Source organism: Punica granatum, chromosome 2 (assembly GCF_007655135.1).
Source record: "Punica granatum isolate Tunisia-2019 chromosome 2, ASM765513v2, whole genome shotgun sequence".
NCBI classification, from domain to species: domain Eukaryota; kingdom Viridiplantae; phylum Streptophyta; class Magnoliopsida; order Myrtales; family Lythraceae; genus Punica; species Punica granatum.
Genome location: NC_045128.1, coordinates 10,034,600 through 10,050,964, shown reverse-complemented (window position 1 = coordinate 10,050,964; position 16,365 = coordinate 10,034,600). Strand labels below are relative to the sequence as shown.

The 16,365-nt window shown below is 34.4% G+C and overlaps 1 protein-coding gene across 2 annotated transcripts; it reads right to left on the bottom strand.

Moving 5' to 3' along the window:
• Window positions 1-10,357: 10,357 nt before the first annotated feature.
• Window positions 10,358-15,366, bottom strand: LOC116195958 (coatomer subunit alpha-1-like). Of its 2 annotated transcripts, none has more exons than XM_031525409.1 (4): window positions 15,216-15,366; window positions 14,481-14,714; window positions 13,801-14,295; window positions 10,358-13,581 (listed from the first exon to the last, which is right to left on the bottom strand). In XM_031525409.1, the coding sequence occupies exons 2-4, from the start codon at window positions 14,686-14,688 to the stop codon at window positions 10,625-10,627; spliced, it is 3,660 nt and encodes a 1,219-aa protein (XP_031381269.1). In that variant the 5' UTR covers window positions 14,689-14,714; window positions 15,216-15,366; the 3' UTR covers window positions 10,358-10,624. The 2 variants fall into 2 exon arrangements, with proteins under 2 accessions (XP_031381269.1, XP_031381270.1); XM_031525410.1 differs by having other exon boundaries at window positions 14,481-14,700.
• Between the last annotated feature and the right edge of the window lie 999 nt (window positions 15,367-16,365).

Below are 16,365 nucleotides of genomic sequence, written 5' to 3'. Positions count from 1 at the left end.
GATTCCCGGCCCGCACAATTAGAATGTTGAGTGACGAGCACTGAGCTCTTGAATTTGTCAATAGGACCCTATCGTTCAGTGAAATGTTGTGAACAGTGCAGCAAATATTTCGATTTGCTCTCAGGAGAAATTCTATAGCCGTGCAATTAATAAAATTGGTTGGACTATAGCATCAGGGTTTTGCGACAAAATTCTATAGCCATAACCGATAAAGTTATCAATGGAATTGCAACAGAATTCTGTCACCATATTACCGATGAATTTCATCAGTATTAAAAAAAATAAATCTGTAGACTTTGGGGGTGATGGACTTCCCTCCCGAAGAAATATGTCTTGTACTTTGTACTAAACATTTGTCAACTTGGTATGCGAAATGGAACTTAATTACTTCCAAAGTATAAAAGCCCCAGAATAGGTTTCACTTTTCCACTTCGATCGCCATATTAAATGGAAGAGATCGGAAGGGAATGGGAAAGAGAACATGCAACAATTATTGACAACGTTAGTTATGTAGTTCAACTTGGCCAATGGTCCCAATAATGCTATACACTAAATTGTTATAAATTTTAAAAGTCCAAAGTTTACGCATTATAGATTTTGATTTTGTTTATAGTAGATTCATTCTCTTTTATAAAAATTCACTACAGTAGTAAAGTAAATAGATTCCAGTAAAATTTCTAGTTTTAATTTTTTTAGTTTTAAAACTGAATTCAATAGATCATATGTACATTATTCTAAATTTATCAAATTCTTTTTCCTATGTAAAGTATATTATAACTATATCTATAGAATTGTTCCTATTAACTATAGAGTGACTGGTAACAATATCAAAGAACTACAGAGTATAGACCTTAATTTGGTCAATACCAAATTCTTTTTAAAAATTTCACTATAAAAATAAAGAAAATTAATGCAAGTAAATTTCTTTTCTAACTATGTTATTTTTAAACTAAATCTTACATACAACAAATTTTAATTTTGTTTGTGGCATATTCGTTTTAAAAGATTCACTATAAAAATAAAGTAAATTAAGCCAAGTAAAGTTTCATTTCTAATTTCAATTCTTACAAATTAAAATCTAAATTAGATATAGAAGTAAATTTTATGTAGGTATAAACTTTTCTAGTCCTATATCAGAAAACATTTACCTTTAGTTCAGAGTGAATATATATTGTCGGGTAGATTAGAGTGAATATATATTCAATTATTTTTCCCATTTTGGGAAAATATATTAAATATAGTTATAGTACATTTTAACCCTAATATTAGTTAGACATAAAAAAGGTGCATGATATTTCTGCAGCGTTAAAGTTGAATCAATAAAAAATAGAACTTTTATAAATCCATTGTTATAAATAAACATACAATAGTTCTTTTCTTACAGTGACAAAAAATAACTAATAAATAGTTTTTAATTATTTTATTATTTAATGCATTTAATGCCAGAATCTTACTTATTTTTCCTATAGATGATATTTTAAACCTAAATCATATTTAGGCATTTGCATTTGTGATCCTATATAATCTTCTTATTTACTTTTCAAACCCTTTTTATTGCATGTGATATAAATTTATATATATAATTTTATTTAGATATTGACATTTCTAACTCTGTATCAGTAAACATTTACCTTTAGGTTGGAGCGATATATTGTCGGGTAGGTTGGAGTGAATATTTATATATTCAATTATTTTTCCTATTTGCGACAAATATATGAAATATAGTTGTAGTATTTTTTACCCCAAATGTTATATAAACATAAAACAAGTGCATGATATTTCAATAGAATAAAAATTTGAATAGATAAAAAATTATAAAACTTTTTATAAATCCATTATTATAAATAATTATAGGATAGTTCTTTGTCAATAATGAACAAAAATAATAAATAAATATTTTTCCTTTGTTTCACTATATATAATACATTTAATGAAAGAATTTCACTTATTTTTCCCATAAAGGATATTTTAACCTTAAATCTTATTTAGACATCTATAGTATTTTTAACCCTAAATATTATTTAGACATAGAAAAGGGCATGATACTTTAGTAGAAGAAAAGGTTGAATAGACAAAAAAATTATAGAATTTTTTTTATAAATCCATTATTATAAATAAAATACTATAGTTCCTTGCTAATAATGAACAAAAATAATTAATGCAATTTAATGCAAGAATTTTTGTTATTTTTTCTATAAATGATATTTTAACCTTAAATCTTATTTAGACCTTTACATTTGTGACCCTATATATTCTTGACATTTACTTTTATAACCCTATTTATTGAGTGTAACACAACTTTATATATATAGAATTATGTAGACATATATATGAAATTAATAACTATATTTTATTTATATATGTATTTATTTTTTGATAAATATTATGTTAATATAAATTAATTGTATATATATTTACAATGACGCCACTATTTATTGCACCGTAATCAAGTTTATATATAGATATGGATGAGAAATGTATATTAACCAGGTTTTAGGCCATGTCCATTGCATGGATTTTATAAATAAAAATTCATAATATATTGAAATTCAAATATACATTTATAAAATCAGAAATTAAATTCAATAAAAATGGTTAATATAGATTATGTATAAAATATATCATATATATATATATTTATAATATTTATTTGATAAACATTTTGTTAGTGTATATTAATTATATATATTCACAATTACGCCACTATTTAATGCAATTTCATTTAACTTTATAAAAATTTTGTTAATGTGTACTAATTGTATATATTTACAATTACACCACTATTTAATACCATTGTGTTCAAGTTTATATATATATAGATCTCTATCATAGGCATAGAATTAACAATTATCCTCTCAATAATATCACTATATTTTACCAGGGAGAGAAGGCTAGCAAGTTCTCGAATATTACATGTTGTGAATTGATCTACGACTAAATTTTCAATGACAATGTCGAATATCATACTATACTTTTCAGATAATTTTTCTTATCAGGCCAAAAAGAAAATCAAACCATCAAGCTTCAAAAAATATGTTGAGATGTTATCTGACACATCAATTTTCAAAACTGCAATCCTATTTAGTATCAAGACAAGAAGTTTCCTCTTTGGTATGAAAAAGTGGAGAACCTTCATAAATGTTATCCATTGGGAAGGGCATGAATCAAAGCGAAGTTGCATTGTGCTTCAAGAAAATATTTTACTTCTTCGTCCTTGGAGCAAAAATGAGGACAATTTTCCCTGGCCTCGCTTTCGGGTTTTAATTTTTGTTATGCCTTCCAAACTGCACAATTTATATTGTCATGTGGGACACGATTTTATTTTTAGGAAAGTTTTATCACTCGGTTGACCGTTGGATTGCCTCAAGGGGAAAAAGAAATTTGACTGTCCTAGGAGGGACGATCCTGGGACCATAGAATCCTCTTAAAATTTCCTCCAATAATTTAGATCACTCCTGATGTATCCAGGACTAAAATTGAATAGTCATTTTCGGGAAAAATAAAAAACCAATGAGTTATTTACATCATGAAAGGTACCAATGATATCAGTATCATCACAAGGGCAAGAATTGAATGCATCGATTAAGATTAGGGTATTGGATAGTCTAGTTGACGACTATGACCAAAAAAAAAAAAAAGAAAAAATCTACACCGATAAGGATGCACTTAATTTACATAAGGCTAGATTGTGGTGGTTGTGCTTAATCCATCCACAACCCTAACTAATAGGGTTCATTAGTAGTTGCAAGAAAAAACTAATGAGAAAAACTTTATTATTAAGGCAAAAGCCGCCACACCAGCATATGTAATAGTAGTGAACAATTAAATTTAGTAACTACTTTTTATTAATTTAGTTTGGAGGTCTTTTTAGAACAACTACTAGGTATACGCGTCCATTGCACACATATCATTATATATATTACTGAAATGCTAAAACCAATTCAAAATAGATTTTATTTTTATTTTTTTATGGATTAGTTGTTGTTAATAATTAAGCTAAAGTCCATGAAATTTTGTTTGACATTATGTTCTAGTATTTTTGGGAAAAGACGTTTTCGGTCCTTAACTTTAGTCGCTTTTATCACTTGCATTTTTTTTTTATGTTTTTTGCCATTTCCATCCTCAAAGTTTCGCCTTTTACAATTTTAATTCGGAAGTCATGTCTTTCATGGAAAAATGTGCTTTAGTCAATAATAATAATAATACGTCTGGTGAGACTTTCATGGGGCTCTCCTAGAAATTTTGCCGCCCTAGACTTATGAAGAATGGAAAATGTTTAGAGACGAAATCAAGATTGAGCAAGGAACACTCAAGTCCAAAGGACTTCCTTTTTTTGCTCAATTTTTAGTTCAATGGATTTTCTGTTGGAATTCCAAAATCGAAGGAATCTCCCCGGAAGAATGCCCACAGATTAATCATGAAAGGTGAGTTCATCATTTCCCTAGACTCACTAGATAAGTGGTGGCCAAGTTGTAAAGAAGACCAGGCATGTCCATAAGCGGTTCAAAGACGGATCAATAAACAAAAGACGCCTTTGTTATATGCCACAAAAAATTCAGACTTTTTGCATATGAAAGAAACATATGCTTGCCGATCTACATAAGGTCGTCTCTCTCGCGGAAACACAAGCTCAAGTCCAGAAAATTCATTCAATGTGTTGTCCAGAGGTTCAGTCTCAAGGTCCGTAGATCCGTCAGATGACCCCTTTTAGGACTCTCAAATTCCCTATGAGCATCCGGAAGAAGACGTGACCAAAGCGAGACAAGTGATATAAAGCAGCAAGATTCCATATCGATGGAAGACCATTATTTATTTCACTGTTCTACTTTCTCTGTTCAAAGGATAATAATGTATTAGCTTTTAATTAAGTCCATACGCGTGTAAAATAAGAAATAGTGTAAGTTATCAAAAGTTTTGTTTTTCTGTTGTATCAATAGGGTAGACAAAAGTGGCAAAGGCATCGTCGAAACATCCTGAAATCCTCTCTTAGAATTCAAAAGTTAGCTATGCTCAAAGCTTGTATCTTTCTTCCACAAATGTATACTCCTGCTTACTCAACTCTGTACGAAACATATCATTGACAAAATTAAGGAAGATCTGCAGGCATTTCTATTGTTGAAAATTATCTTTTACTATGTCTTATTGGTTTGAAATGAATTACTATTAGAAAATAAGATACAAAATGTTTTATGGGATCAGATATTCCAAAGAAATCGAAAGATTAAGACTAGAACTTGATTGTATATTTGCGGCTTTGAGATAGCCCCATAAAAAAAATTGCTTTAAATAACAAAGCAATTTTTAATCTAGGATAGAAAGATTAGAATGATAGTAGATACAAAGAAGAAATAAGAAGAAACTAGGCAATCAATCGGTGTTTGCATTTGTTAGAATTGCATCCATTGCATGTACCATATCATAATCTTACGAAGCAAACATGAATGACTTTGAGATTCAGTGAATAGCATTAGTTATAAAATTATTAAATTAATATATAAAAAAATACAATGATATTTTACAATTTTGTGTTGATTTTTCATTATTTTATCGTCCAAGTTTTCCAGGGTATTTATTTGATAATTATGAACCTAGTCGAAGACTAATTAAGACAATAATGAATGCCTTTTATGAAGAGATAAAAAGATTGAGAAATGCAAGCGTATAAAATGGGAGTCAAGAAAGTGAAAGTACTAGAAGTCAAGAAAGTGAGTATTTGAAGTGAAGAAAATGAATTTATAGATAGTGGTTGATTTTAAGGAGATGATGACCCTAAAGCATAAATAATAATGAGTTTATTAGGAGAGATGAGTTATAATCAAAAGATTCAAGTTTTAATGGATCATTTAAATGTAGATATATACAATTTAAACAAATGGATAAAATGCGCCAAATTATTGAGATAGAGAATAAAAAATTTAGAAAGTCTATAAAAAATTCTTAAGATTTATCAGACGCAATTTAAAAGAGTTCGCGAATTGAATACTTACAAAGGTTTTCTAACCCAGCTAATATAAAGAAATAAGTAATGATTATTTTGAAATTATTAGCAAATAAACGAAGAAAATCATTTCCTTTCATTCTCTATTAACTTTTATTTATTTCTAATTACCGTAAATACGTAAAATAATTATTGCTTTAACTGTTCTTTGTAAGCATTCAATTTGTGACCTCTTTCGAATTGTGTTTGATAAATCTTAGGAATTTTTTATAGACTTTCTAAATTATTTATTCTATCTCTCAAGAATTTGACGTATTTTATCCGCTCATTTAAATTTTAATCTTTTGATTATAACTCATCTCTCCTAATAAACTCACTATTAATTATGTTTTAGGGTCATCGTCTCCTTAAAATCAACCACTATCTATAAATTCATTTTCTTCACTTCTAATAATCACTTTCTTGACTCCCATTTTTTAGGCTTGCTTCATGGAAGCCATTCATCATTGTCTTAATTAGTCTTCCACTAGGTTTATGATTATCAAATAAATAACCTGGAAAACTTTCTTGATAAAATAATGGAAAATCAACATAAAATTGTAAAAGATCATTATATTTTTTTTATACCAATTTAATAATATTATAACTATTCTATTCATTGAGATCTAGAAATCATTCATGTTTGCTTTATAAGATTATGACATAATACATGCAACAAATGCAATTCTAACAAATGCAAGCACCGATTCATCGCATAGTTTCTTCCTATTTCATCTTTGTATCTGCTATCATTCTAATTTTTCTATCAATTAGATTAAGAATAGCTTTGTTATTTAAAGCAATACATTCGTTATGGGGATATCTAAGAGCCACAAATAAATAATCAAATTCAAATCTTAATCTTTCTATTTCTTTGGAATATTTATTCCAACAAAACGTATCGTAACTTATTATTTGATAGTAATTTATTTCAAACCAATAAGACATAGTAAAAGATAATTTTTAACAATAGAAATACTTAGAAATTTTCTTTTATTTCATCAATGATATCTTTCATGTAGAGATGAGGAAGCAGGAATATACATTTGTGGAAGACAGATACAAGCTTTGAGCATAGCTAACTTTTGAATTCTAACAGAGGATTTCAGGATGTTTTGGCGATGCCTTCTACCACTTTCTTCTATCATATTTATACAACAGAAAAACAAAAGTTTCAATAACTTACTTTATTTCTTACCTTACATGCATATGGACTTAATTAAAAGCTAATACATTATTGTCCTTTAAATAGAGAAAGTAGAACAATGGTCGTCCATCAACAGGGAATCTTGCAGCATTATGTCACTTGTATCGCTTAAGTCACGCCTTCTTCCGGAAAAATCTCTCGTTCAAAGCGTCACCAACATATAACTTTTGTTTGATATCCTTTTGAGACCAATAAAGATAATAGAAAAAATTCATGGGCACAATTCAATGGCCGAATAGAGACCAAGCAAACATCTAATAGAGTTTTTCTTCTTTTTCTAAAATACATGCATCAATAGGCGTGATTATCCATTAACCACCCCATTTTGTTTGAAGTTATTAGTAGTGAAATAGAAATTGAATTTTGAGAATTTGGTTTAGTGTGTGACTTCTTCGGCATTTACTCTAGAGTGACGGTTTAGGTAACTAGCCACCATTCATTTTGTGTCTGCTTAGAGAAGTTTATACTGAGGGAGGATTTAATCTAAGGACACCACTCCTCTGTGCTTGACCGTTGTGTTGAATTTTCCGAAATTAGCAATTTAGTAGGGGAATGTTGATATTTTAGATTGCAAAATTCGTTTGGTCCTGAATTTTTATGAATTACTTGGTGTAATTCTCTTGATTAGTTTATGGAATCGAACTTTCGGTATATATATAATATATATTTTTTTTAAATGGTCAACTGTAAAAATGGGCATATAATTCATGCAAATTGGTCAAAAGGCTTTGACCGACTCCATTTAACAGGTTAATCGTTGGAATTAAATGGACAGTTAATTGTAATGGGACCATTCGTCCGTAATCGGACGTATTGTTTCAAATGGGCTGTTAATTATATCTTTGATGGTTAGAATTAAAAAATATGTCCTTCCAATGGACATTTTCGTTACAAAGAGAAGCGTTCTTTCAAGTGTTCCCGTTGAATTTCTATAAATAGGAGATATTTGTACCAAAAGTGGTAACGGAAATAAAATCGAAATTATTTTTATCTTTTCCGAGAAATCGTGAGAGTGTGAGTTCTTGTCATTGCTAGTGAAAGACCTCCGGGCTTCGTTGTATCCCGAGAGGACTTTCATAATAACCCTTTGGCAATTTTGTGTGTGGGTGGATGAATCCTTCGAAAGCATTAATTCGTGCTTCATAGCCTTCCCCCATCCAAGTGACTTCTTATTCAATTGAAACACGGTGCGTGCTCCTGAGTTCGTAGTTTGTTGTTCGTCGTGTTCGTGAATTCCTTGCATTCGCGTCCTCCGAATCTCCATCTCAAATCATTATCCCCAACAATATCAATTAGTAACTTATCCAAACGTAAATATTTCTACATGAATGTTTTCTACATTTTCAAGAATCATACAAAAAAATATACTTTTCTGGATAATTTGACAGGACATTAAGAAGTTCACATGCGACCCTATTTAAACTTTAATATTATAAGATCCATGAGGAAATTTGTTTGGAAGTAATAACATATTAATAAAAATGACGTTTCTGATCTCTTCTTCCCGGCTCATATGGAAATAAAGAGCCTTTTAGAATTGTATAAGGGAAAGAAAATTATATCAAACGTTGATTGATTCAGGGGATTTAACCCTTATTTCGCTCAAATAAGGTTTAGAGTCCGAGTCTTGTGAATGAAAAAAAAAATTACACTATGAGATATTACTCTTTAATGGGCTAGCTTGGTTTGAATTGAATTATTCAAGAGTTATTATTTTTAAATATCATGATGCACATGAATAAAAAGAAAGAAAAAATTATCATAGAGAAAAATCCGTCAAACATTTTCTTTTTGTTTCTTTTTTGTTGTTGTTTTGTTTAATATAACTGACAAAAACTTTCAAAAGGCATTTACAGAGTTCTAAATGGAAAGGCCAAAAGGTAGTCACGGTTTCTACATGGACAAGGGCAAGGCAATTCTCCTCGTATTCCTCAAAAAAAAAAAAGAATTTCGGTCTATCGGAAAAGGATATGTTTATCGAAAAAAAAAATCAATGATGCTTTTTTATTTGCGAATCTTGAAATTTAGAGTGGAAAGATAGAATTGGCTCTTTAGTTTGAAATCCCACAACTTTTAACTACACATTTAGATAGCATTAGGTTGTTGAATAATACAAGGCACCATTTTTTTATCTTTATTTTTTGTCCTTCCGATCTATGAATAGGCAACATTCCCATTTGAGGGTTATGTTTATCATAATTAGAAATTTGAAACTTGTCCACGTATATTAAAAAGGTGGAACAAAATTTATGAAAATGATCGCATATATTGAATACCGATAGTCAAATAGAAATTATGAGAAGTGTCTATATATATTGAGGGGGAGAATAGGAATTATAAAATGTTAAGAAACACAGTAGTGAGTTCCATTCTTTTATATATTAACTATTATATAACTATAAGATACAGGTGACAGTATAAATTAAACAGTATCTTAACCAATATAAATTATAAACCAATAGAGAATTTTTGCACTCAACAATGTGTTTGTTTTATAAACAATGTTCAACTCAACTCAACTCAACTCCACTTATCTTTAATTCAACATCACAATCATTACTTTTTTTTATTTTTTAAATATTTTTAACCATTCAATTCAATTTTTAATATTAAATTCTCTCAACTATTCATTACTTTTTCACCATTCAACAACACAATCATTACTTAATCATTATTTTCTCTCAATTATTTATTACTTTTTCACACTTTTTCTCATAATTCAACAATACAATCATTACAAACCAATTAAAACCAAAACTCAACTCAACTCAACTCTCAATCCAAACGCAGTCCAAATGATTGCTCTCATCTTCTCTCATTGCCCACCAAGTTTCCGTCCAAAATCAATTTGTATTCTTTTATTTATTTATTTATTTTTTAAAACAACATATCTGTCGGAAATTCCATGGTAACGTTTATCACCAAATTACCGATTGAGGTAAATTTAAATAAAGTTATCAGCATTTCATGGCCAAAAGACTATTTTCGAAAAGAAATGCCGAATCAGTATCTGATTCTCAGAACCTCCCTCATCCACTTAATTAATTCCAGACAGACAGGCTATAAGGGTTACTGAATTCCGAAAGAAAACAACAATGTCTGCTTTCGACGGAGAAAATAGCAAAAGATAGTCGGACAAAGCAACATATCTAGAATCTGTGATGAATAAAAGCTATGAAATCAAGGGAAACATATTCTCATATATGTAAAATAAAGAATAAGAAGGGCCTTACAATACTTAGCTCATAGTCCTGTTACCTATAGACATCGACAGTAACTAAGAACTATTGGTGTCGAAAAAATCTGATGTTACTGATGCGATAGCATTCAAAATCGCAATCAATCCGATACTGCCATAGACATTAGACAATCCTTATACCTCTATGATGTGCTGCAAGTGGTAAAAACGTTAAGGTAGAAAAGCTGCCTTAGTAATGAGATCATCGAACCTGGGAAGGAGAGCAGATTAGTCCCGAAGCATCTGCCCCGACCACGGAAAGATCGCAGACGTTACAAACCTGCCCTTCCTGGGAAGGCAGAAACCTTGTCCAGCAATATGGGCAAGAGACAAACTTCTGTCCCCGGTATATCGGGACATAGGTCACCCCGCATACCACAAATGGGTTTCTGTAATCGTAGTTAAGCTCAGAAGCATCGGTATTGTTCCTCTCACATGCCGCCACGACCTGCCTTGCCTTCTTCACGAGGGACTCTATTGTGGGGTTCGTCTCGAGAAGTCGCCGGGCAAACATCCCTGCTGTAGCGAAGTTCTTATTCTTGTAGCAGGACGTCATGGCATTGTTCAAAGCAAGCCTTAGGTGGACTGTTTGGAGGTTTAAATGAGTCAAGTAAGCGGAGAGCTCCATCTGGCGAACTGGGTCATCTTTTAGATCCCTTTTTGTCAGCTCCATTTTGATACCTAAGACGTACTCTTTTGCTATACCGATCAATTCCTTGACTTCATCGACCTCCCTCCTCGAGTCCACCACAATCAATGGGATTGTATGGAGAATTTCGAGGAAGAGACAAAGAGACTCGGTGAACTTCCCAGTCTTCATGGCATGATAACCTGCAGTAAGCTTCTCTTCCAACTGGGAGAAATTGTAGACAAGGGTTGGCGGCCCCCGCATGTTGTGGTTATTAGACTCACTCCAGCCGCGTTCAAGGGCCAATGAGAGGATTGGAGCCGAAGAGAAGGCTCTTAAGTAGCTGTGGCTTCCCCAGTGGAGATTAAGGAAAATTTGCCTCAGAGGAGTGAAGTTCCGTATCCCGAGTTGCCGATTCAGCAATCTCATGGCAGTGTCAAAATTCCCTGCAGCTACCTGCTCAGCAGCGAGCGAAGATTTTTGGATCCATATCTGATTCACTGGCATTCCAGGAGCAGGAGCAACAAAAACAGAGTGACCATTGACAGAAGACGCCCTTGGAGTTTCCAATTCGGGGGGAAGTTCCAAGTCTTCGAGATCCCAACCTCCCTCCTCCTCCCCATCCTCTTCACCAACTTCACCCTCTAAAATTTCTGCCACATCACCATTCTCCAGGCCATTCACATCGACCATGTCCAATTCCTCACCCCAATCTCCATCAGCGGCCTCATACTCTTCATCTTCAGCACCCTGTCCAGCAATATTGTCAAGGCCACCCTCGAATATGCCTCTCATCACCCTCAATAAAGGCCAGTCACCACCAGATATAACCGGCCTCGGGGGTATCAAGAGTGAAGGTTCTTTGCCACCAGGCAGCAAAGGAACATTTCCTTCCAACTCAGCTGCAAGCCTTTCGACAATATCATGTAGTCCATGAACGGAAGCAGTTATATAAGCAAGTGGTAAGTGCCCAGTGTTCTCCAAGATCTTCACGCGCTCGCGAACATCTCCCAGATACAGAGCATTATGAAATTGACCCATGACATCATTCTTAACTTCAGCAATCTTCAGCATTTTCGTCAACTTGTCCAAGTTCCCGGTTATGAGATAGAGGAAAGAGAGCCTCTCAAAGTTCTTAGTCCTCTGGTAGGCATATTCCACGATTCCTGAATTTCCTTGGCGAAGAGCCTCAACTCCTAACCTATACCAATGATCCTTCTCATCAATTTCCTTAGCTGAAGCCACTGCAATTTGAATGTTCCCACTCTCAAGAGCCAAATCGAAACGTGTTCTCTCATTTTTCACAAAATGAAGAGCAACTTCAGGGAACCCCTTCTGCTGCAAATAAGCAATCATAGCCTGCCCACAAAGCTGTGAATTCCTTATCATGCTCATTACATGATCATACCTCTTCCTCAGCAGAGACATTTTGAACATGTACTCTGCTGCATCAATGATTATAACCCTATTCTTTCCATCACGGTCAAGGCAAAAGATGGAATTCCCAGAAACTTTTGTTATGTATATAGGCACATCAAGAGTTTTGATGATTCCACTATCAGCATTAGGTAGGCAGTACTTGATGTGGTTTAGAGTAGTATATATGAAGATTCCATTTTCATCCCAGGCTCCACTCTTTACACGGATTGTTTCGTGAAGAGTGCAGCGTTGGATAAGCTTCTTGCTGGCAATGATGATTGCATGCTTGCTGAGGAGAGCAACATTTTCCATGTCATTTGACCATACTACATACTTGACAAAAGGAGTCTGTAACTCACCAAGGACCAGCCTCTGCTGAAGATCGAATATATACACCCTGTCCTCAGACCTACATAGCAAGCTACCTGTCCCAGCATAAAATATCATATCAGCAGGAAACGGAAGCCCGCTCTTTTTAACAATCTCATTCTTGAGGTTCTTAACAAGAACCTGATTGCTACTCCTGTCAAGTACAGCAAACCTATTCCGAGCAACAAAAACAGCACAACCTCCGCTTCCTCTCTTTGCATCAGGCCCACCGTCACCCCGGCCACTGCCATCTCTAGGTATGACATACAGCTCATAAATGCCACCATCCACATCAGAGCACATAAGTAATGCATGCTCTGTTGGACTATAAGATAGGGTCCTCGCACTCTGATTGAGGCCAGTGGACCCAGGGCGTCGTATTGCCATAACAAGTGCATCCCTTTGACTAGAGAATTCGTAGAGCCGCAAGAACCGGTCTTTGATATAAAAGAGGGCATCTCCACTAACTGCAAAGGCGGGTCGTTCTCTCTCCAATTTAAACACAATCATGCCGCTGTCGTGGCCAGCAGCAAAAAGGTTCATCTCAGGATGAGCAGTGAGGATCCAGAAACGGTCATGCTCACGACGAAAAGTTTGAAGTCCTGTTCGTTTTGTTGCATCCCACACACGAATACTTTTGTCCTCTGAATTTGACACTATTATGTCTTGCCTGGCATGAAACATCACGCATGAAACATTATTCGTGTGCCCTCTCAATGTGTCCACCTCCCAAGCCTTGGCGTCTGAAAGAAAGATTAAATTGACCACATCATTAAAAAGATAGAAGGAGAAAGAGAGAAAAACTTTCAGCAAGCTTCCATTATCAAAGTAAAAAATCACCATGGCCATATAATACACATATCTATATACAAAAGGATGCTAATTCTTATTTTCAAAGTGCAACATTAGATTGTCTAGAATTGGCTGCTTTCATTTGGAAGTACGGGTCCAGGAATAATTACCATTCATACGCCATAACTTGACTTGGCGATCATCTGCTCCGGAGACAACTAGTGGAAGATTGGGATGAAATGCCGCCCAGTTCACTCCACGGTCATGACCTTCCAATACATACTTGACAACAACATCTACACCGCCAAATAGATCCGTATTCATCTGACTCAACCGCAGAATATCGTCGCCCCGTGATGCAGTCTTCTTCTTCAAGGAACTAATATCCCAAACACGAACAGTCTGATCAAGTGAAGCTGACACAACAAGATCCTCTTTCGGGTGAAACGAAGCACACATGACGTAGTGATTGTGACCTGTCAACACAGATATGCAGGTACGAGATTGCCAGTTCCATAAACGGATAGTCTGATCGTCACTAGCACTCACAATCCAAGGGTGTTCATGGTGAAACTGCACAGTACGGATATAATCAAGGTGGCCCAGCAGGGTAAACAGACACCTGCATGTCTTATAGTTCCACACTTTAATCTTGTAATCATCTCCTGCAAAGGCACGAAAATTTAATTAGCACATATGCACTTTCCTCAAGTATCAACAGAAAAGAAGCTCATCAGATAAGAATGCCAACAATGTTTCAGGCATTCCCGTATCAGGATACGGGAAGAATGACACCAGTAAACTAAGCAAGAGTAAAGTAGATTCACGCAGGGAGGCAAAAAATCCATACCTCCAGAGACAAAAAGCGGCTGAGATTTGTGAAAATGAACACCACGGACAGGCCCATCATGTTCATCGAACCTATCGATCAGCGTCCCCATGCGGTAATCCCACAGCTGGATGACACCACTGTGCAGAGATGCGAGGATCCATGGTCGCTTACTGTGGAAACTGAGTCCCTTAACTCTGTTGCTCTTCGTCTCAAACTTTGTCAGCATCTTCTCTAATCACTGATGATCGATAACTGCAGTTAACCAACAATATTGACATAGATGTTTTGCCACATTAAGAAAATAAAAATAAAATAAAATAAAACGAAAAACATTAGACAAAATCACATTGATCGAGAACTATCAAGAAAGTCCAGAAATACTCAATAATCATCTCTACAACAGCATGCTCGTCACCGAAATTAAATCAGGCAAAAGCGCAATGAACCAGCACCATTTCCTGCTTCAGCTCACAGACTGAAGAACATTCAGAATTCTCTACAGCGGTACATTGCTACATGTTCCTAAACCATCTGCCATATCAAATTATACCAAATCAATGACGATCAAGCACTCTGTTCCCTGCTCAGCCTTCCACACCACAATAACATCAAAAGCCTGGCTCATTCGGATTTCCAGCACATTCCTCGAACCAACGAATTCACCAGCCCGTGGAACAAAAATGTGATCCGTGAATCGAACAGGCAATCAAGCACGCAAAACAGTGACATTTCCGTGAAGCATACAGATCTCACCTCGGATCCGGTCGGCGTCCACGTCACCAAAACGCATCTACGATCACCTCCACTGCGAGTCCTTCCGCTGTTCGTCCGGAGAGGAAGAGAAAAGTCGATCTCGTTGCAGAAAATGAGAGAGATGAATGAATAGAGAAGAAGAAGAACAACGGAAGCCATTTGTCAAGTTCTTACAAGAGAAGAGAAAAGGGGTCGTCAGCGAAATGGGCGGGCCTCGTCGAAATTTGACGCCCATTGGGCTGAGCTAAAGAAAAATGGGCCCGGCCCAACATTAAGGAATATGTATCGTGTCGAGTAATTTTTTTCTGAGGAAGAAAGGCACTTTGGCCCCTGAAGTTTGAGCTCGGTTTTATTTTGCCTACTCAAGATTTCTTTGTATCAATTTAGCCCTTAAAGATTTTAAAAGTGAATCACATTACCCGCTAGAATTTTCTTAAGATTTTAAAAGTGAATCACTTTACACGCTAGAATTTTCTTTCAAATCAATTTGGCCATTCAAGACTATAAGATGAAGCACTTTATCCATCTCGGTTCATAATAACGTTAATTTGGATTGGAATTAAACTTGTGCAGATATCATGACCTCTTATGGAGCAAAGAGGATAAGAGTTTGGCGCTCATCTCCGTTTAATTCCCATGCAAATACACGATATTATCAACCAGACCAAAGTGATTCATTTTTAGAATATTAAGTAGCTAAATTGATACAAATAAATTTTAGTGGATAAGGTGACATGAAATGGAAACATCTATGGTCAAAGTGATTCATTTTAGAATTGAAAGAGGCCAATAACTGCCGAAAAGAAAACTTTAATGGGACAAAGGGATACTATGCTAGAACTTTAGTTGGCAAGATGTCTTTTTACCACTTTCCTCGTAATGCTATTGATGCTATGTCTAGTTGCAGGAAATTGTCATTCCATAATAACATGCCGACTCTAGAAGAAATTACAGTTCGATTGTTTTCAGGGGGTGCTCTGCTCAAGTAATGTTAGATTATAGCAAAGATTACGATAAATGTTTAACCATGAAATCATATTTTTTGAGCGATGAATCAAGATATATAAGATTGTTGTGTTTATTAATTTAGACATGTGCGTTGCACTAGAGGTGATCGGTTCCGAGTACCATTTTTTCACAATACCTGGAC

Excerpts from the sequence above, each read along its gene's own strand:
- LOC116195958 (XM_031525409.1), bottom strand. The coding sequence starts at position 14,688 with ATGCTGACAAAGTTTGAGACGAAGAGCAACAGAGTTAAGGGACTCAGT. Across the intron at positions 14,296-14,480 it reads GCCGCTTTTTGTCTCTGGAG|GAGATGATTACAAGATTAAA; the intron begins GTATGGATTTTT and ends GTGCCTTTGCAG. Across the intron at positions 13,582-13,800 it reads CAAGTTATGGCGTATGAATG|ACGCCAAGGCTTGGGAGGTG; the intron begins GTAATTATTCCT and ends TCTTTCTTTCAG.